The 21623-nt window shown below is 42.4% G+C and overlaps 2 protein-coding genes across 3 annotated transcripts; one reads left to right on the forward strand and one right to left on the reverse strand.

The window, feature by feature from the left end:
* Positions 1-5654: 5654 nt before the first annotated feature.
* Positions 5655-13986, forward strand: tab3 (TGF-beta activated kinase 1 (MAP3K7) binding protein 3). 2 transcript variants are annotated; one of them, XM_041040137.1, is made up of 7 exons: positions 5655-5827; positions 6530-6701; positions 6960-8223; positions 8879-9039; positions 9537-9630; positions 12494-12577; positions 13090-13986. In XM_041040137.1, exons 2-7 carry the CDS (start codon positions 6600-6602, stop codon positions 13233-13235), a joined length of 1851 nt encoding a protein of 616 aa, XP_040896071.1. In that variant the 5' UTR covers positions 5655-5827; positions 6530-6599; the 3' UTR covers positions 13236-13986. The 2 variants fall into 2 exon arrangements, 1 of the variants encoding a protein (XP_040896071.1); XR_005894192.1 differs by lacking the exons at positions 12494-12577; positions 13090-13986 and having other exon boundaries at positions 8879-9299.
* Positions 13987-14068: 82 nt separating this feature from the next.
* Positions 14069-20901, reverse strand: tmem47 (transmembrane protein 47). Its single transcript, XM_041040138.1, has 3 exons — positions 20445-20901; positions 16104-16244; positions 14069-15799 (listed from the first exon to the last, which is right to left on the reverse strand). The coding sequence occupies exons 1-3, from the start codon at positions 20668-20670 to the stop codon at positions 15621-15623; spliced, it is 546 nt and encodes a 181-aa protein (XP_040896072.1). The 5' UTR covers positions 20671-20901; the 3' UTR covers positions 14069-15620.
* Between the last annotated feature and the right edge of the window lie 722 nt (positions 20902-21623).

A 21623-nucleotide genomic window follows, 5' to 3' on the forward strand; every position in this document is an offset into this window, starting at 1 on the left:
GCGCGCCTGCCACAGGTTCAGCTGTTGCTTCGCACGGGCGTGCGCACGGACTCACACACATGCGCCCACACAGTCCCATCCTGACTACTTGCAGTCACAGCTGCATAAATATTGCCAATAATTGTAAATTTTTCATTTTGTTGGGACTATTTGGACAAATTATTGTGTTGTCAGTGGTTATTTTGTTGTGATTTACTGTACATATTGTGTGTGTGTGTGGTTTTTTTAAAAATATAAATTAGGTTGTGATGACATGAGTGATATTTTCTATTCGTTATGACTTTAATATGTCTATATGAGCTATAACAAAGTGGGTAATAGTGTGTTTAAAGTTGAATTTATGATAAATTGGCTGTGGCTGTGATTAAATCTGTTCACCATGATAACTCCCTACAGTATCTCTGTAAAATACCAGTACTAATATTTTGTTTTGTTTTGGTGGTTGTTAATTTCTTTTGCATAAAATATCCTCCATTTTATGGCAGTGGTTTTGTTGTGCAGCACCAGATGTACTTAAAGCATCCCTAATATGTTTATATGCTGTTTAGTATTTATTGTCTTGGTGTCTGTCTTTTCTCCTCAAATCCTACTCTTATTTGCTTTGATTTTGTCACTTATTTGCCACTTCCTGTGTTCATAAGTATTTAGCATTTACAAGAAGCATACAAAGATTATTATGCTGTGATGTATTATCCAGTGGGCCTCCACTTGTTGTACCCACAAGAGTAGTTGTAGCTGTTAACAAATACATTAATAAACACTTATGTCTGCTTAGCACTGCATTATAGTGTGTTATAAACATTTGTTAACTGTTTATATAGGGCTTATAGGTGCTAAATGTGGGTGGCTTACAATAAAATGTTGCCAGTTTACACATTTTCACCAGGGATGTACTAAATAAAAACTAGCTGAATTGTCTGCTACAAGAGAAGCACTTTTACTGGCCAAGTCCGTTTGGGAGCACTACAGCCTAAACGCAGACGGACACTATCATTAACTGCTTGTTATCCCGTTAGAGCCAGAATTCCTGACTTATCAGCTAAGAGGGACACCATCTTGCCTGTTGTGATGCTGTGATAACCTAGATGTTGCTGTCATTCTGCTATGCAATGACGGTTGGAACATTTTGAAGTAATACATGGGCTTATAGTATGACATATTCATCATAGTCAAAAGACACTACTCAATGGGCAAGTCTTCATTTAAACTAAGATGAGAAAGTGGTTCTCTCACTGTGTTGTTGTAAATAGAAACCCTGCTGCAGACACATTTTGTCTGCTCTGATGGCTCCATGCACAGCTGCTGACTCACTGACCAAACAGACCTCAGGCAGAAAATACAGCAAGTAAAGTCCCCATTCAAGTATGCTAGGAATGTTACAGACTTTTAGAGAGGTGGCACACAAAAGCCTGTATTGATCTTGCAGTTAATTTTGTCAACACCTAAATAATCACAACATTTGTCATATGAGTATTGTTTGGTGTGTTGTAAAACAATAATCACATGAAAATTATAAAGTGGCAGTAATGCTTTCTAAGTAAATGTCAAGGCATAACAGAGAATGTTACATAATTTCAGCAATCACTCACTGTGTCCAGTTAGAGGTGCTGAGGCTTTGGGAAACCCCCAACAAGAGGACCAAAGCTCCCACTAATACTGTACTTAGAAGTGAAATCTGAGAGCCAGAGTGTAATTGGAAGTGATAGAAATGGAGAAAGGTGGGGGTCCTTTTGATAAAAGACAGGTTGTTGTCTGCAAAAAGTAGCCTAAAGCCTTTTAGGTGCAGACAATTCAATGGAAGGGCACACAGTGAGACACTGAACATATGAGTAGTTGTAATATAATCCACAGTCAGCAAATGTACTTTGAGCTCAGAGCACTTCCCTCCAAGCAGGAGCAGAGCTTTCACTTTCCTTAATGTTGTTCTCTTTCTGCCTCATTTTATCTCACTGTATCTGACATATTCTTGGTATGCAATCATGTTAGCACATTTAATCTGAGGGAAAACATAAATGTGTTCTTTTTAGAGTTACATTTGAACATGAAAAGAAATAAAGTTGGAAGAAAGCAAAGCTTGGAGTTGCTCTTTTCACCTGCTGGTTTATTCACTTCCTGCTTAGAAGGTGTGAGTTGAATGGGGGTTTCTTCTGTGAACTCTCAGGGCAAAGGGGCTCTGTCCTCCTCTGTTCTGAATCCTGCAGGGCAACAGGGACAACAAGGGGAGAGCTTTAAATAGCACCACAGCTGTGGCAACTAATCACCACTGCAGGGACAGCTAACCTGAGTCAGACTAGGCCTCAGCCTCAGCTGCTGTAGCTCTCAGCCCTGACACCCCTATGAATATTTTTGCAGTGGTACAGCCCCAGACCCCCTGCTGAAGGCCCAGTAGACTAAATCAGCAAATAAAAACTGTATCATGTGCTGGTGGATGGGCACATCACTGCCACCTGTCCACACCTTTACTGATCCATTTGCAGTTTATATCAGCACACATGAGACCACAATACCAAAAAAAAGCCCTAATTATTCTATGAAGAGAGACTCCCCCTCCCACTTTCATGCATCAATCACAAAAACTGTCAAGAAATTAAGATTTTAAGCCTCCCCCTCTCATCATTTGAACTGTGTCACAAACATGTTATCAAAATAGCAAATGAAATCATTTCTGACTCCTCTCAGTCAACTCACTAGTGTACCAACAGTAGCTGATATCAGTTGGTAGGCACAACACATTCCTGTCCACCAAAACATTAGAACCCTTTCTCATTCATGTGTAACACAGAGTGTATTCCTTTGGCACTTTGGCAACAGTATCACAGTATCAGACACCTTGTCTGGGTTCCTATAATGATACTGGTGTTGCGGAAGTGAGCTCAAGAAAATAGAATTATGGCTTTGAGCTGCATAATAGTCCGCAAATCCTGAAGAGATATCAGGACTTTCTGTTGTGTTCTTGCTGCAGGCTTGCATGTGCTAACCAGACTAGACAGTGAGTGGGTGTCAGTGAGTAATGAACTCTATGATGTCTTTTGCCCAGTAATACAGGGTTAACTGAGGTGAAATTTAGTGCTGCTGAAGTGACTGACCAAGCCCTGTGAGCTAAAATACCACACAGAAATGTTTGTGTTGTTTTGGAGAACACAAGCAAATTTCTCAGAAATCAGATTACTGTACGTTTTAACTCATCAGTGTGGAGATGATTTTTTTTCTTGGAGGTTTGCAATTGAAACGTTTCTGTCTTGAAACAACACAAATAGTAAGTAATGTCATAATTTCCCAGCTGTGACTGCTGAGTGCTCAGCTGTCATGAGGAGAAAAAGCAACTCCACCACAGAACAGGTGCTGACTGTTGGCAGAGGAGGCCACTCTCTTACCAAGCTGCTTTACAGACAAAATAAACCTTTTGAGTGGGAAAAAAAAGGGCCTTTTTAACATAAAATTTCTCAGAGAACAATACAAGTAATTAAATTCGGTACTATATTCATTACATACAAAATGTTATCAATATGATTTAAAATGGACTTCCAAAATAATTATTCTGTACATAGGTGGGATGTGGCCTGAAACAGCCAGAGTTAGTTCCTAATTTCAGTACTGATAACTCGTCTGTTGACAGCCCCACCATGGGGATATTGTTAATAGTGGTACTATCCATGACTGACCACAATCTCTTAACCCCACCAACCACTGCATTATCAAAGGCTGTGCACCAACATTTGTGCAGTCTACAGTAGGCACCATGCTCTGACCTGGCACATAGGCTTTTTATCTTACTTGTTTTGCCTTAATCTGCCGAAATCACGAGGAATGATGTGTTTAGCCTCTTCAACTGTTAAACCAATCAAATCATAATGCACAGTTTCCTTTACAGAAACCAACCATCCAAGTTCTTTAATGCTATTGCCGCTCAAGTGTGAGTGCTTATGCAGAATTCATGGATCTCTCACTGCCCCCTAGTGAAAACAACTGGAACATGCCTCCGACAAACCCTGACTTAATTGTTACAGTTTTGAAGTGTAACAACCAGCAGGATATGTGATAGTGAAACAGCCATTTACGGAAACGCGTTGCGTTCACACACCAAAAAAATGGAGACCTGTCGTGGTAATTATGACTTCCGTATCTCATAATTACGAGAAAAGATCTAATAAATGAGAGAAGCTTTTTTTCCCTCAAACCTTTATATCTGTGTAATACAACGTACACTATACTATATAAAACTTTTACAATGTTACATGAAACGCAAAATAGTACAAGTATATAAAGTTTGAACCACCCTTTTTTAGCCTTACTTTTTGGAAAATTATGTACGCCGAATTGGCTACTAACAATTCAGTTTTTCTGTGTACCACTGGATGTTCTGACAACTGTCACTGAACTACTTTGATACTGACGAAATCTTAAAAATTTGAGGATTCTAAGGCAAGTTCTGAAGCGTTCAAATTCCTATCCTCTTGGTCTAAATGATCTCGTAATTATTAGAGATCAGGATCGAGTACTAATGAGATCTTTTCTCGTAATAACGAGACAGTCAATCATAATGCGCTTCCGTAGTCATTGGTATACGTTCAGTATTTTACACTTTTTATCTACTTCTAATTACTCCAAAGGCTCTTCGCACATCAAGGTAGACTGGGAAGTGGAAGCATAAACTTAAGGCGGTGAATAGTGGTTGGATAACATAGTTATCGTTGGTTGCAAAGCCTGTTTTTCCTTCTACATTTCTGAAACATATTTACATTGTGACTATCAGTTCATGCAGGGTGTTAGAACCATTTATCAAGTCATGCAAAATGAATTTAGATCAGATGACTGATCTCCTCTGTTGCTTATGCAGGCTGCAGACTCACGCAAACACGTGAAATATGACATATGATATTGTTGGGGCAACACACAGAAAGAGCTAGTTAGACCTCCCTAGGACTGGGAAACAAAGCTCATTCTCTTCCATACATATTTCACGCTTTAGCTCAGTACCAGAGTGTGTATGTTTTAGTTTCTTCCTCAAAGAAAAAAATCCAGAAAAGAAAAATTCATAGCTGATCATTATTTCATTCTGGGTCAGTACATGTGCCTACATTATTTTACATAGTGCTTCGTGGACATGTTTTTTCTTTCTTTCTCTCTTTCTTTCTTTTTTTGTTATATAATTGAAATGTTAATAACTTTAGATTTCATAATTTTAGAATTTGTACCAAAAAATCTTCAGAGAAACTCTAAAGCAACCATGTTCAAAGTGAACACTTAAAAAGAAAAAAATTGAGAAAGTATCCTTCATTAAGGATCAAGGATCCTTATAAATATAAACATAAATTCATATTCATCCTGTTTTAAATGCCTCTAATGTAGAAAATTGTTTGTAAAAACCGTATGTAGATTAAAATTATTACTTAATCGTAACATTTGATAATATTTATTGGTAGGGAACTGATATTGGCTGAACAGATGTAAGACCTCTGGTTTGTTGAAACTGTATTTATAGGGACAAAGTAATTTTCCGAGGAGAAATTCATGCTTATTCAGTAAAAATCCGCAAGAACTGAATGGAGTCTTCCCTCACGATCACCAGAGGGGCACGGCATGCACGCACAGCGTCGATCCGGCCGATTTGAACAACTTCCTGGTCCGGGAAAATCTGACATTATCGCGATAGACAGTCTGTTCGTGTGCAGTTCCGCGGCGGGGGCCTGACGCTGGAATGCGAAACTACAAGTTATTTAGCCAAAACAACAATATTGACAAATCTCGGCTCGGCATTTCGGAAATATCTCAGCTCTCCTCGGGACTCAGGTATGATCTGAGCCACGAGGGAGACTCTTAACATATGGTGAGTTTTATCAAAAGGTTCGCGCTAAAGCTCGCCGACTTTAGCATGGCTAGCTAGCTAATCCATCAACACCCAGGCTTATGACAGCTGACCAGCCAACAGGACCGAGCAACGGCTAGCATTAGCAAAGTTAGCTGGCAAGCAGTTGACGAACTGAGTTAATCTTATTTAAACTTGTTTAGGGGATTGTGTTGCTGAATTAGTCACTGGGGACATCGGGCAATTTCCCAGTGGTGGTAATGTTGTTTGTCGTTGTAGCCTCTCAGGACACCGGCGTGGTTGTTTGAGTGATGCACGGTTGGCTAACTGATGCACATAACTAGCCTGCTAGCTAGCGATGGTATGTCGTCGTTGCTTGGTGCAACAGTATGGCTCAACAAACAGCAACAGACTGACAGGCACCTTGCTAGCACCTGTGTGCTAATGTGAATGAATAACAGTGGCGCTGGGGTATTTTCTTCATGGCTCTGTGTAAAATTTCGGCAGTTTCGCTTCTCTTGATGAACAAATTATGCTCTTAAAAACTCAGATTGGCATGCCTAACAAAGGCTGTTAAATTGAAATGTTCGCTGCAGTTACTGCTGACACATACGTTGTGTGATAGACATTTTGCAGGCCAACGGTGCTAATGGGATTATTACAAGCATTCAGTTGACATTGGGGGTTTGTCTTCAGTTTTGTCTGTCATTTCTGTATCATCAGGGGATGAGACGAGATCGGGTATTTCCGCAATTGCAGCTTTGGGCTCGTTGACTCTCTGTGTAGGCTCAGGATGGCGCAGGGAGGCTCTCAGCTCGACTACCACATCCTGCAGGACCTCAAGCAGCGTTTCCCTGAGATCCCAGAGGGGGTAGTGTCACAGTGCCTTCTGCAGGTATACACACACTAACACACTCATTTATTCATGCATATGCTCAAAGAAGCTGTTTGGAGAATTGTGCCAGTGTGATATTCACTACGGCAGAAGGTTGTTTCATTGTAACAAATCTTGCTGTTTTTGTACTACTCAATTGTCAGCCTCTAGTATTATTCCTCGTGATGTGTACTGGACAGTAAGGCAGCAAAATGAGCACTTAAACACGCCCACTGATCAAAACTGCATGTCTGAGACTGTTCTCCGTTTCTGTCTCAGAACAACAACAACCTGGATCTCTGCTGCCACCTGCTGGCTCAGGAGAGTAATAGATACCTGTATGGAGAGTTCCACCACAGTCCAGAGGAGGGACGACTGAGCCGAAACCACATGCTACACATTAGCCTGGGCTACCCAGGCTCAGAGGCAAGCAAGGCAAATGGAGGAGCAGCAGGAGTAGGCCGCTCCCTAGTTCACAGCACTAGTGACAGTCATATCGAACCCCAGCGGCCCAGCTACCCTGAGCCACTGTCAGCCCCTGCCACCATGGCCCCTTCCCCGGGTTACAATCCTTTCTTCATGAACGATCAGAGCAGGTCGGCCAGCACTCCCACTCCTCCACCCACAATACAGGGCATGTCTCCCACTTACTCCCCTGTCCAACGTTACACTATGAACCCAATAACAGTCACACTTTCACAAAGTATACCCAATGTCCCACAGGCTTTGCAGATCCCTCCTGGGCACTATGCTAACAACACCAACACAACCCTGTATATTCGACCCTCACCCTCCCAGAGCCCACAGCCAGCACCCTGGTCCTCTTCAGGGGCGTCTGTCTATCAGCATCAGCAATCCCCCTACAGTACTCCCACATATGGCTCTCCTTACAGCTCCCCACAGCATCAGGTCCAGCCACAGCCCCAACCACAGCCGCAGCCACAACCCCAGCACCAGCAATATGTCTTCCTCCCTATTAGCTCCCCAACCCTTCCCAGCATGCCCTACCATCACCAGCAACAACCCCAGCAGCAGCCAGCTGTTTACAGGCCCTACCACACAAAAAGCTCGCTCAAGAACCAGATAGAGATTACCTTGGAGGGTCCACGACCACGCAGCAACTCACCTGTGCACACCCCTCACCCTCAAGGAGCGCTTTACATGGCCACCAGCCCCTCACCCAGCTCCCCTTCCAGGGGCATCACTATGAGTGGACCTCCAGGCCCAGCCTCCTTTCACCCTGGGATGTACCTGCAGCATCAGGGCCCTGCAAGGCCCCGGCCTGCCTCCTCTCCGCAACCTGGCCAGTCGGCCTACACGTTTAAAATCAAAGTTTCCCCCGGAGGGCAGGCCCAGAGGCCACCCAGCTCACCTCCTGTGGCCGAAGCAGAGTCTCTTCTCCACATCGTAGACCAAGGGGAGCATAATGCTGCCCCTCCGCCCATCCTGCCCATCTCTGCTCTACCAGGGAACGTTGCCAGTCAGTTTCAGCAAATGCCCCGACGTTCAAGCTCAGGCTCTGATGACTACGCCTACACACAAGGTAAGGGATTTTTTTCTGCTACTCTGCATGTATGTGAGTCTGTCACAAATGTTTTCTAGTTGGAGTAGACATTTGATGTGTGTTGGTCTTGGTGGGACTTGGTCCAGCATATACTGTAGTCTAATAATAGCTGACTGTATGTTAGAAGGCACACACACAGAGTTCATGTTGGAGTACTGGACATGGATACAAAGAGTTGAATTGACATCTTTTTTTTTTATCTGAAACTGACAAATGTTGAATTGTAGATGAATGATCATCATTTTTGTGTTGCGTAGTTGCTACATTGGCATAATTTGTTGTATTTGCTACATTTGAGGTTTCTCCCAGCTGTATAAATCATGTAGGCTGTGTGACTGCTTTGTCCTCTTTAACTACTTTTGTTGTCTTATACTATGTATTGTTAAAGCGGTGATTGTAGGAGTTTTGATTTTTTTTTTTTTAATGTCTGTGTTGCTTCCTTTTTGGTATTTTTCATGAGATGTGTTTATTAGTTTGTCCAGGCCCTGTACGTTAATGTCAGTGGCTTGTAAATATATTTTACTGTAAATTAACGGAGTATTAAAGCAGCATGAAAATGAGAGAAGGTTTTGCATAAAATGTATTTTTTACTCTTGAATGTCAAGCATTTTGTGTTTCATGTGTTTCCCTCCAGCTCTCCTGCTTCACCAGCGGGCCAGGATGGAGCGTTTAATGAAGGAGCTGATGCTGGAGAAGCAGAAACTAGAGCAGCTCAAGGCTGATGTCAACAACATGGAATATGACGCTCTTCAAAGACGCTTTCGAAGAGTCAATTCAACGAGTCTTATACCCAGAGTAAGGACTAAGCATGTACATGTGCTCCCCAGTACATTGCTGCTCTTTACATATTTGCAAATTTTATGTCACAGCAAATCTCTTTTCCAGATGTTCACAAAAGATGATGTACAAACGCAGACTATAGAATTAAGAATGATTTCATAAGTTCAGAAGAATATTTTAGACTCTATCTTATAGTCATGGAGGCTCTAGCAGGTACTTTGCAACTAACATTCTGGGCCTGAATCAGCCGTTGGACTTCTCTGCTGTTTCAAAAGGTAGAAGAGAATTACAATTAACATTACAAACATTCACACTTAACTTAGTAGTCCACATGCAGAGAAAATGCAACAATATAAGCCAAATTGCACTATTGTATTATACAAAGTGATGTTAAAAACAGTTTCTTACTTGCAAGAGGTTTGAAAGGAGGGTGGGGGGTGAGGGGTTGTGGGGATATTTGGTGGTCTGTTTTTGTCTAATCTAACTGGGTTGTCTGTTCTCACCGGCTGCAGCCTGAAGAAATGACCCGATTGCGGAGTCTGAACAGACAGCTTCAGATTGATATCGACTGTACCCTGAAGGAGACAGATCTACTGCAGTCTAGAGGTATACACACACACACACACACACACACACACACACACACACACACACACATACACACACTGTAATGCATATTTCTACACAAACCTTTGAAGTGTGTCTCTGATTTATTTGAAAGCATTGATCTTAAAAGAGCCAGGCCCAGAAGCAGACAGAGTTGGGTCCAAAGTGATGGATGGGGCTCCCATCTCACTGCATACAGATGCAGCATTCTAATATGACTGGCTGGTCCATGGCAGGACACAGGCCAATCCATGGTTGACCCTCATTGTGTCAGTGCACAGTGTTTGGCTGGTATTTGATCCTTGTTGATTACATAATTGATAACAGTACTGTCCCGGAAAATTAGTTGCAATGCTTTATCTACTGTAGATACCAGGAAGAGTGATGTTGGATGCTGCAAGACTGGGGCTGTGGTCTTTTTGGTTTCCTCCAGGTTTTTTGTTTTTTTTTTCTTTGCCGTGTTTGTCTGACCCTCTGCTTTGACAAGCCTTGCATGGTGTGCTGTAGAAAAACATTCCCACAGCGTGATGCTGCCACATCAGGCTTCAAGGTTGGGATGGTGTGTTTCTGTTGATGTGTGATGTTTGGATTAGAGTCCAACCACTACAGGATTTTTCTGGCTTTTGCAGATTTTAATACTTGAGGGTTTAAAAAAATCTAATAACGATGTATTAGCTGATAGTCATTTTTAGACAGAAACACAAACAAAGATTTGTAATAAGAATACCTTACATTTAGTTATTGAGGGGGCATGGGGAGTGCCTGAATCAGCTTTCCCTATCATTTACCTGTCTCAGTGTGCACATTTTTATTTTATTTTCTGTTATTCGACTACTCCCCTATTACCAGTTCTTGCTAGCTGTTTTGAATTGTGATGATCATTGTGTAGGTTACAGGGGTTAGAGTTACTTCTGAAAAGGCACTGCTTTTTAAACTCAGTATCAGAAAGTATGAGACAAACCACCTGTATATCATCTTTGGTTAAACTATTGATGTGTTTCCAATACACCGTGTGTATAAAGCTATACATTAACAGCTGTTTTCCACTGACACTAATTTAGCAGATAAACGGCCAGCATGGGTTTTATTGTGGCTGTGAGCGTGAAAATGATAGTCTTACTGACTGTTTCACAAATAAGCATAAAATCTAGTTTGTCAGTGGGCTATGGCCGACACGCCTGACAGACTGCTCTCAGGCTTATTTAGATTATACAAAAGGAGTAATGAGGGGGGATGATTTGTCATTCAAGTAATGTCTTACACAAATGCACAAACGCTGACTTTGTTCTGCTCAGTAGCAGTCAGCAGGCCCTAGTTTAGGTTAAGTTTAGGCCACACACAGTGTTAAACCAAATGACCAAAAAGACAGATTTTGGTCTTATGAGACAGTAGGGCATTCTGCCTCTCTGTTTCAGTCTCTCAAATACTTTTTGAGAAAACACTGCCAAGATATCGTGTTTATAAGTTGTTTCGAACACTGCAGTTTCTCCTTGTCTTTCTTCCATAAAGCTGCAACTGGTGAAGCACCTGGGCAGCAGTCGTATGTACAGTATCTGTCTTTTGAGCCTTTGAATGCTGGCTGCTCTCACTAGTGCCACTCTCATAGTCTCAGTTTTTGAGGATGGCCTACTCTGTCAATAAATAAATCTCCACTTGGAGCCAAAAAAAAAAAAAAAAAAGCTGCTGCAAAATAATTGGATTTTCAACAAAAAATTTGGGATTTTCAAGTTTGTTGGCAGACAATAAAATATATGATTAGGAAATCATATTAGCCACACAGGTGTTTGCAAATATGTATTCGTGTTCTTGTCATTTAGATTTATTCTTTACAAATATTTTTTATTTTGTCTGTTTTTTTATTTTTGATGATTTGCAAAATATTTTATATTTAGGGCTGTGACCAGTTTGTTGAGCTGCCATATTCACACTTGTTGTAGAGAATAAACGAATGTAGGGATGTTGTACATATATTGTGAGTGTAAATAATTTTCATGGGCGCTTCTAACGATTTCCCATAGGGGATCAATAAAGTATATGCATCCATCTATCTTTCTTTCTGTGTACCTCTTGGAGCCCAGTATTCATGCACTCACAAAACAGCTCACTGACCTTGAGAACTTTGCTTGCAGAAAATCCCCCATCAAGTTAACATCTGAGTATGAGTCTGTAGCTGTTAGGCCTATATTTCTTTTTGATGTTAAGACTATACGTAGTCTACTCTAAGCAGACAGTAAAATCCCATGTTGATAATTGTGTCTGAAATTAGATTAGGAGAAAGCACCCCTATGGTTATAGGTGCTTTTTGCAAGGAACTGCGTTGGTTGGGGCATGGAATGATTAAAATCCAGGATCCAGGGTTTGAGAAATGGAGTCATTAATTTTAAGGCTTTTTGGATGCCAAAACACTTCACAGCAGTTTATAACACTTTGAGACAGGATTTTACAACTTTAGAAAGTTATTACAGCAACAAATATTTTATCCCCCTGTCTTGACAGCCCCGTGGTAAACCATAGGATTACGTTGTTGTTACAATCTAGAAGGAACAACGGGAATGTGTGCATATGTCCATGAATTTGATTGGCTGATTTAGTGTGTAGCCAGATGATGTTTCATTATGTTGTTGCAAAAATTGAGCTTGGTTCAACTTTGTTTGACTGTTGACCCTGCATTCTTTTTTTTGTCCCCTTGCCTTGGTTGTGTGCATTGAAATGAATGAGGCTGCTGCTACTGTCTTTTTGAACACAGCAACCAGTCAAGAGACCCATAGACAGTAGCTGGAAACCGACTGGAGTGATTGGACCTCTGTCTGGGAGGGGCACTTCTAAACAAACCTCAGTATCTGATTTCTGCTTTCCTCCACAGGGAAGTTTGACCCAAAAGCAATGAACAACTTTTACGACAACATTCAGCCTGGTCCAGTTGTGCCGCCTAAACCTGGAAAGAAAGGTGAGAATTGTCCAAAGCAGTTTTCACGGCATAAACACAAGTCATTGGATATTTTCATAGAGAAGGGAAGGAAATTGGTGTACAGGGTAGGATCATGCGTTAATACTGTTGCCAAGATACAGATTTGAGTTTCAATGCAAGACCATTCTGGCCCTTGTTATTTTCATATTTGTTTTATTTGGCTTCCAGCACCTTGAAGATTTGGGACATTTCTGTTTGAAAACCAAGAATAAAAGCTTAAATAACTTTGGTCTGTTTTGGCCTCCACAAATCTGTTGGCATGGAAACTAGATGAGAAACCTTGTGTCTGGTGAATGCCCATGTCTGTCAACATTTAAACTTGAATGGTTGATGCTTGAATGTGTGCCTCACACGCGTTTGTTGAATGACAGCCATGGTTAATTCCAGCCCTGAGTTGATGACACTTAAATTGTTGTTGCGTTAGAGTCTGAATCACACAGATTCACAGTCTTTTTCATGTTTCTTTTTCTGCTTCATTCTGTTTTTGGCAGAGGGGGAGCAGGGCTCCAAGCCAGTGCCGGGGCCTCAGAGGGACGAGGACTTTGAAGGCGCCCAGTGGAACTGTGAAAGCTGCACCTTCCTCAACCACCCTGCACTCAACCGCTGTGAACAGTGCGAGATGCCGCGCTACACCTGAGCTTAGCTCTGCGCTGTATTGCCCACCCCTGCCCCATCCCCTGCCAATCCTTGGATAATATAAGCCACACCCCTCCAGAATCCACAGAATCTGTCTAGAGGTCTTCCCCTGTTATTCAGTATATAAGCCCCTCTTACCTGCTGAGGAAGAGCCACTATCCCTCTCTGCCCACTTGCCCTGCTCCGATCCACTACTCCTGTGCACTTTGACCCTTGTTTCTGTTGGCGGATGATGATTATTTTTCCGGAGAGTTGGAGACTCTTCTCATGGCAAATGTATAAAAGAGGGAGTGGCACGCTTCAACTCTGGCAGTGGTTGGGACAGGGCTTCCGAAAGGTCAAAGCGATCGAGGTTTGATGAGCAGGAGCTACGATTTACCTAGCGAACATTCCACGCAGAACGAGTGACTGCCCTGTTTACACAACTGCGCCCATTCCTGAACTCAAAATGGGGGAACTTCCACTTCAATCCAGGACCTGTAACTCCCTCTCTGACAGTGGAACAATGAAAGCAATGGTATATAAGTTCTGACTAATGCGAAATGTAGACTGTACACTGTATCTGGCTCTGTATTAGAGCTCATTTCACTGAAAGAAGAACACTAAAGACACTTGCATACAAGTATATTCCTGGTACTTTTATGCATATTATGCCACCCTGTATTATGTGTTCAAAAGATGTTGATTTCCTGTGCAAATGCCTCAACTTGCTGTACTTAATAAAGGAGCTGATTCTATGTGACTTGACCATGCACAGTTAGCACGTGTGCATAGTTTATGTCTCAATTCACAGATGCTCCTTTTTCCCCAAATGAACCAAACACAGCTTTTTTTTCCACAGTACATGTTTATTGTGTTAGTTATCAAACCAGTGGGAATCAAACTCAGCAGCAAATGCTAGTGGCATGCACACACACACCCGCTGATGTTGCAAGAGGGAACTGGAGAAGTTTCTGACCACCTTGAAAAAGGTTTGGGAAGGAGGACATTACCAGAGCAAATCAGTGTAGATCTTTTGTACCAGCAAGTCTCACTTCTCATGGCTGCACTGTCCTCCTTCAGGTTTGAAACTTTCCAGTTTCAACTTAATCGATCTCATAGTCCTCATAAAACTGCTCACCCACATCACATTACACTCTGACATTTCCTAAAGTACTGCATTGGGAACCTTAACTTAGATGCAAAAACAAAATATACATTTTTTTTTTTCAGTGACTACAGTGATTTTATTCTATAGACTCTCCCTGCCTGAAAACGTAATGGTGCCTACTCTACTGAGATCATTACCACGTCCTACGAAGTGGGAAGATAAGGAGGCATCACATGGGGAGGTGTGTGTGAGCACATGCCGTGTGGTATGATCATGCAGACATGTGCACACGCTCAGCAGACATGGTCATTTGCCATCTCCCTTCCCACTGGTCTGCTTGGAATGAATATAACTTTATTATGCTTACTGCACATACTTACATATAATACAATAACTTTATCAAAAAGCCTGTATAGGTGGGGTTATGCTGCGGGCTTACAGTAGTGGCCAAAGGTTTTACCACTGTGACAGACTCTGCTATTCATTAACCAGTAAATGTTCCTCTCACCAGTATGATATTATTTGGAAGGTGTCTGTGAAATGTTTTGCTGTCTTTAGGTTGCCCCTGTTCATTATTGCTATTTCTGACCCTTTCAATGGACTCAAATAGGGCAGGAGAAAACAAAGCCAGTCCACTGGTTTCATGACATGTTTTCACCAACCTATTATACTCTACTGGAGGAAGAAGACTAGGCCAAGTTCGAGATGTAGTTTATCTCTGGGGAAATGTAGCATGTTGCATTTCCTTAGGTGTGCCCTGTCTTCCTCACTTTGTCATCCTCAGGAAATGACTTCAATGAGACATTTTCCTCCCTGTTCCCTGATTGGCCTGAGTTTACATCATTCCTTGCCTCCTCTGCTCTGATTGGTTAATTAGTCCACCAATTCGTCCTGGTATGGGGTCAGTGAATCCATCTGTTCCCTCCAGATTGTCAGCCCAAATCTAAGACCTACTAGAGTTCCACTTAAAGGGGACGCAGACTTATCTGAATGGTGACATTCTCTCCCAAACTAAACTCTCTGGTTTTGGATTTCTTTTTCACAGCTGGGGTTTGATGCCAAAACCCCTAAGAGAGCACGGCACTTCAGTCCAATAATGAGGATAGTCTTCAAGACAGTCAGTTCACAGTATCAAATGGAAGTGCTCTTTTCCAGCCTTGAAACTAACAATAAGCATTTGTTTTTCCTATTTTTCTAGTCTGTGGTTGGGCACTGTGTAACAGACAGAAAGTTCCTATTACTGAGGGGACACTGGTGAAACAGAGTGTCCTGGTTTCTCCTCTTGTCTCACATATTTTAGTAGTAGTCTTCATAGTTCTTCGGGTTGAGGCAATAGAGGATGGCACCTCCAAAAGAGAAGATGGTGGATCCCCAGGCCAGGCCGTATCCCCAGTTAAACTCATGATACACCCTCAGACTGACCGTCTCTATGAACTTGATGGGAAACAGGACCAAGCTGCACACCTGAAGCACCACTGCAAAGGAAAAAAGTGGTAGGAGAGAAGGTACTTATGTCAAAAATGCATATAAAATGATAAATGTCTAAAACAATGACTGGCCATCTTACAAAAGCTGGAAAGAGGGAGATTCGAGACACACTAATGCCTCTAAAATCCTACATTTAAACTTGAAATTAAGGATTTTTGTGCCTGATCTTTACCCTGAAAGCCAACTTACTATGGAAGCTGGACAGTCATTGTTTTGTATGTTTGGGATTATCCCTCAGCTCATCCTTCTTGTGTTTCTTTGCTTCCAAAAGGACTGAATCTTTTTGCATACCTGCAGAGAACAGCATAACAGCCACAGGCTTGTAGCAGTGACTCCTGGAGCCGAAGCACAGGGACACCAGCGCCACAAGGAAGGAGAGCAGGGTGAGTGCCGCCCCTCCTAACAGCAGGGCCAGCGTGGCAATCTGCCAGTCTGAGACACACACACACACACACACAGGTTCAGAGAGGAGAGGGGAGGATGAGGCAGTAGAGGCATGAAATCACACTGAGATAGAGCGTGACATAGGTAGCTAAAACGAGGTTACTCTGGAGAGCTGTGTCTGGGCTGTTGACAGCAGGGAGGAAAGTGGAGAGATAAATGAGAAGGGATAAAAGGGAAAAAGAGGAAGGCAGTAGAGTAGGTCACAGGCCATATTGGTAAACCAAAGTAACACTGCCATGCTCAATCTCACACAAGTGAAAAATAAATTACTGCAGTGTAAACACAAACTATTTGTGGTTCGGGGGCTGCGATAACTCCCCATGCATATTCTGAGAAGCTGGCGATGGCTCATAATGTTTTGATGTGAGCCACTGGGGATCCATGGCCAGTGGCAGGAGAAGAATGTGAACCATGCAGCGAATAACCCTCGAACCGAGCACAGCACTTTCTGGCTGACAAGAAACAAACAAACGCACGTACGCTTGGCTACGCACAGATTTCAGCGGCTCTGTAATGGATCCCAATGCAGCAGAAAGACAAAGTGATTCTGTGAGGTGACTCAGTTAATGAGTATCCCTCCCTCTTGGCTGACGCCAGCTCAGCAGCATTCTCAGCATTTCATTCAGATTTACTCCAAAAACACTCAACTGTAAATAACAAATGGTCTCAATCTTGCTTCCTATACTTGTTGTAGTGGACACAAAAAGGGGAAGTCCATGTGTTTGTCAAAAAGAGAAAAACACTGTAGAAAGGACTTTTGTTTGTTTTAGCAAAAAAATAAAAAAAATAAAAAACAATCATTTCAGCAGATGAAAAAAACTTATTTTTAGAGACTTAATCAGCCATGGGATGTTAACTGAAGATTGTCGAGAGACACACTATATGTTATTGTTTAGAAATTAAGAGTCTCTTTCGTAACTTTGCTGTGTACTCACGGAAACAGGAGGTCTATATGTAAACAGGCAGAGGATATTATGATGAGGCATTTGATTACACAGGAGGAAATAATTTAAAGTGCAGTGGGTGGAAAAAAATAAATAACATCAAAGCATAAAGGGGATTGGGCTCTACGTAAGTGATTCAACAGTACAGAGGGTGGAAAAGTTAACATTGACAGACTTCAGTTTGAATTTTTTTTTTTTTTACTAAGTATACATGATATTGTCTATTGTGGAGCCCAGGATATAATAATAAAAAAAAGATTAAGCTTTGCCAAGAGTATTTCCTCTCTATTGAGGCAGAAAATCATTAAAACATTCACCAGCGGGGAGAAAGTGACGGAACATAAGCTGCTTAAAATACAGTTCCCACTCTTGTTGGAGGGAAACTTTATTCCAGGGGCCAAGCAGCTCAAATATAAACAAACATCAACTACTTTTGACCAAATATGGTTCAGGATTTAGAGTTTAAAAATGGGCCCTGTCACCACAGGATGTTGGAAAGAGCCCACAAAAAGCAGAGCACCCGTTCCCTCCAACCTCCAGCTTGCACAACGAGAGGCCCCCTTAAAGACTGACCCACTGACTTTTCCTGCCACTGCCTCACTGGCTGCCTCTCAGTAAAAGGGCCACAGCAACTTGACCTGCAGCTGTCAAAGCAAATTGTTGGTGAGATATCTTCTGTAGGTCAGTTTGGTGCCTTCAGCCCAGCTAGTCTGCAATCAAAAGCCTTATCAGCGCACACATGAAACACCAGGATGCAGAAAGTCATCTCATCTCAGATTTGGAACAGACCCTGTATGCTGTGCGAGAAACACAGCCAGAGTTGGAGTGCTTAAAGGCTTTGACGAGCAGGAAGAGCCAAACTATTAATCTGAGCCCCGCATGATGACAGATGGAAAAGGAGATACAGTACACAAGATCCAATCTGAGCATTAATTATGGTCCCCTGTGTGCATGTCAGGGACCGCCGAAGTGTTAATCGAAAAAATCCTTCAGGGCCCCATTTCTGTTTCTTTGTCTGAGACAATGGTGGAAGATTTGTGTCACAGAAGAGCCTCGAGTATCTCACTTGCTGTCACACACACTCACACTCACTCTCTCAGGGCAGGAGGATGGAGAAGTGAAGGTAGAAAGATCTTCAACTAGAGGCCCCTAGTTCAAGATTCCAGAGTACTTAAGCAAGACACTGAACCCCCACCAGCCCTATGTAGCCTACACTGTGCTGTGCCCTCCTTCAAATATAAGACAATTGCCCAAATACAGGATCAATTACGTATTACATTATTGATATGCTTTGCCATCACTGCGTCTGAGTAAGATGGACTCACTCACACACTGGCTCCACATTTGTCCCCTCTTCTCACACCGACCTGGTATCCACACACACTTCTCTTGCATGACTGTTCCACATTCCTAGCTCTGTGTCAAACCTGTATCTTTTATACTTCACCTCTGACCCCCATGCCTAAGCATGTGTGTATGTGTCTATGTGTGAGAGAGAGAGAAACAGAAAGAGAGGGAGAGCTACCATATGTGTCTGTATATTTTAAACACTTCATGAGCCTGTAACAAGACAATATCTCATGTGTGCTTTCTAACTCACGCTGCAAGTTACGGTTTCTTTTTCCGAGACACACACACACATGCAGGCCTTGCAGTACAAGCTCAAAACATCTGAAAGGCCAGCTGGTGTTTCAAACTAACAGGATTTATTTAATGCCCAGAGCATGACACTGAGGAAATATTGGGGAGCTGACAAGGGGGGTAGAAACTGATTACTGGGATTCAAATCAATAAGCCTGGCCAAGCACAAGCCTGAGGAAATGGGCAGTCCAGTGTGTGCATTTACTGTGGTATGCTGCTGCTGAGGGCTGAGAGCTGACACGGAGAATGCATGTCTTTATATGGCACCAAAGTGCACTTTGTCTGCGCTGACAGAGGAGGATCGGGGCCAGCATGACCCACAGTTACTCATCTCTCAGACAGAAAGAAAACATTTTGTCAGACTAACAAAAACACAATTCACCACTCAGCAGGATAAAGTCAGATGTCAGATGCAAAAAAAACAAAAAAAATGCAACCCCAAAAAAAGCCCTTCACTTTTAGTTTTTCTGATCAATTCTGGCATTTTCAATTCCATATATTGTGGTGTTCTTTTGTATTGGACTTTGATTATATTGTACCATGTCTCTGTTATTTTGTGCACCCTGCGATCCATTGCAACCTAATACCGCAATACCACAAACTGAGCTAAATCAGTTGTGATAAATATCAACATTGTACACTTCACAAAGTGCACGGCTGTTGTTCTGGAGTCACATTAGATTTTATATTAGTGCAAGGCATTTCCTGAAATCATGACTGATTCTTGTTAATGCTGTTCATATAGTGATAGACATCAGTTCTCTCGGAGTTCAACCACCTTCTTTTTTTCCTGAATAACCAGCTGTGTTGGAAATATGAAATGTTTCCAGAAAAAAAAAAGGTTGATGTGTGGACTCCATACAGAAGTTTCCTTAATAGAGAAAATCAGCATTTCTGGAGTGCTTCACTTGTTTCCCTGGTTACTAATCTCCAGGCATCTGGATCTCTGGGGAGTTCTCTGCTCTGAGTTGCCCTCGCTCCTTGGCCGGTGAAGAAACCCACACAAAGGCTCATTTTGTACGGAACAAAAGGCCAAATGAAACCCCAGCTGGACCGCTCCTGGCGAGGCAAAATTCCCACATCATTCAGTGGCGCACTCGGCAAATGTTTCAGGGAAAAAGTTAACTAGCCTAAATAGAAAATCAAAGGTGTCTTATTCATCAAACGTTAAGACGCAAGGATAAAGTTTGTTTTTTTTTTCCTAGTCGATTATTTCCCACTTGGAAAGCAGTAATGTGCACCCCATTGTTCACTATCTTATTTCATGTAGAAAAGTTCTGCAGTTTAAATTAACTAGGCAATAGCTAATTATAAAGTAATTAACATTTAGCACTCTCTAGGGTGATGTTTTATAATTCTCACCCACAGAACAGACTCGTTCAGTAGCGCACTGTCTGTAGGGATCCTTTGTTATCCCCGAACGTTGCGCATCTTACTTTGATTTGAATATGAATGTGGGGGTCTGTCTGCACCCCAAATTCTGCCGTTTCCAGGGTGCAACAACATCCCTAAAACTACAACACCCAACCGGTTTAAAACTTCCAAACAAACATGGTGGCGCATCACCCCATCGGTGTGTAGGCTACAGGCACATGTCTCTCACCCGTGGCCAGCGTGCTGTTGCAGGACCACTCCTCGGAGCTGACGGGCTTCCAGCAGGACACCCACAGGGACAGGTAGTACTGGTCATCTGCTGTGACCCAAGCCGGGCTCAGCATAGCCCCGACATCCAGGCACAGCGCGAGAAAGACGCACACCAGTCCCACCAACTTCAAGGGCGTCAACGCCGACACTCGGACCTCCTCTGTGCCGCTCACGGATGAAGCCATATCTAAAGTAGCTCAGTCATTTAAAAAAAAGAAAGAAAGAAAGAAAAAAGAAGGAGAAGAAGACGTGTTTTTCGTAGTAATGCGGTCTCTGTCGTTCCTCAAGTCTACAAAAAGAGTCAGAGGATTAAGTTGTGGTAGTCCCCCCTGCCCGTGCCCGTGCTGTGGGTAGCAGGATGGGGACCGCCGCTCACTCCGCGTCCTGAGTCCAGAGGACGCTACTGCCGGTGCTGTGGACCCAGCGCTCTGCTGATGGGACTGTGCTGCAGATCACTGAAATAACACGGTGCTGCACCTGCTGGGTCCTAGCGCCCTGACCCACTCCCAGTTTCTACACAGTGCCCCCCTCTCTCTCTCTCTCTCTCTCTCTCTCTCTCTCTCTCTCTCTCTCTCTCTCTCTCTCTCTCTCTCTCTGTAGTCCTCATATTAACAATAGGAGTGTGGGAACTGAAAACTATGACAATATGCGGCTTTTCATGGATGGGTGGTGTATTTTAATCATTCTCTGATAAACACATGGTGGAGGAAGTATTCAGACTCAATAGGCGGCCCCTGTCAATATTACGTTACACGTGTTGGTTACACATGTTGGTGTCATTCAAGGCCTAAAAACTCATAGGATTTCTATGTATAATTAATCTGAAAATTGGTAGGCATAAGAAAAACGGGGGCAATCAAAAGTATTGAGCAAAAAAAAAAATCACAAAAATGTAAATAGCGATGTTGCAAACGTTGTCATAGGTTTCTAGGTTTTGCTACAATGTTCTGGAGGAAATTTATCAAATTTATGTGGAATTTGGGCAAATTAATTATTATGGACACTAATTGTTATAGGTTTTTATAGTATTATTTATAAAATATTAATAGTATTTATAAGTATTTTCTTCATTTTACTTACATCCGATGTAGGAAAAGATTCACATTAGTGTCAGTGGTTTTGACTTTTTAACTACAGC

Source organism: Toxotes jaculatrix, chromosome 6, assembly GCF_017976425.1.
Source record: "Toxotes jaculatrix isolate fToxJac2 chromosome 6, fToxJac2.pri, whole genome shotgun sequence".
NCBI lineage: Eukaryota > Metazoa > Chordata > Actinopteri > Toxotidae > Toxotes > Toxotes jaculatrix.

What these genes read in the sequence shown, in the direction of transcription:
- tmem47 (XM_041040138.1), bottom strand. Translation starts at nt 20,670, where the DNA reads ATGGCTTCATCCGTGAGCGGCACAGAGGAGGTCCGAGTGTCGGCGTTG. An exon ending in CAACAGCACGCTGGCCACGG is followed by an intron (nt 16,245 to 20,444) that starts GTGAGAGACATG and finishes TGTGTGTCTCAG; the next exon opens with ACTGGCAGATTGCCACGCTG. An exon ending in TGTTATGCTGTTCTCTGCAG is followed by an intron (nt 15,800 to 16,103) that starts GTATGCAAAAAG and finishes TTTCCTTTGCAG; the next exon opens with TGGTGCTTCAGGTGTGCAGC.
- tab3 (XM_041040137.1), top strand. Translation starts at nt 6,600, where the DNA reads ATGGCGCAGGGAGGCTCTCAGCTCGACTACCACATCCTGCAGGACCTC. An exon ending in AGATCTACTGCAGTCTAGAG is followed by an intron (nt 9,631 to 12,493) that starts GTATACACACAC and finishes TTTCCTCCACAG; the next exon opens with GGAAGTTTGACCCAAAAGCA. An exon ending in GCCTAAACCTGGAAAGAAAG is followed by an intron (nt 12,578 to 13,089) that starts GTGAGAATTGTC and finishes TGTTTTTGGCAG; the next exon opens with AGGGGGAGCAGGGCTCCAAG.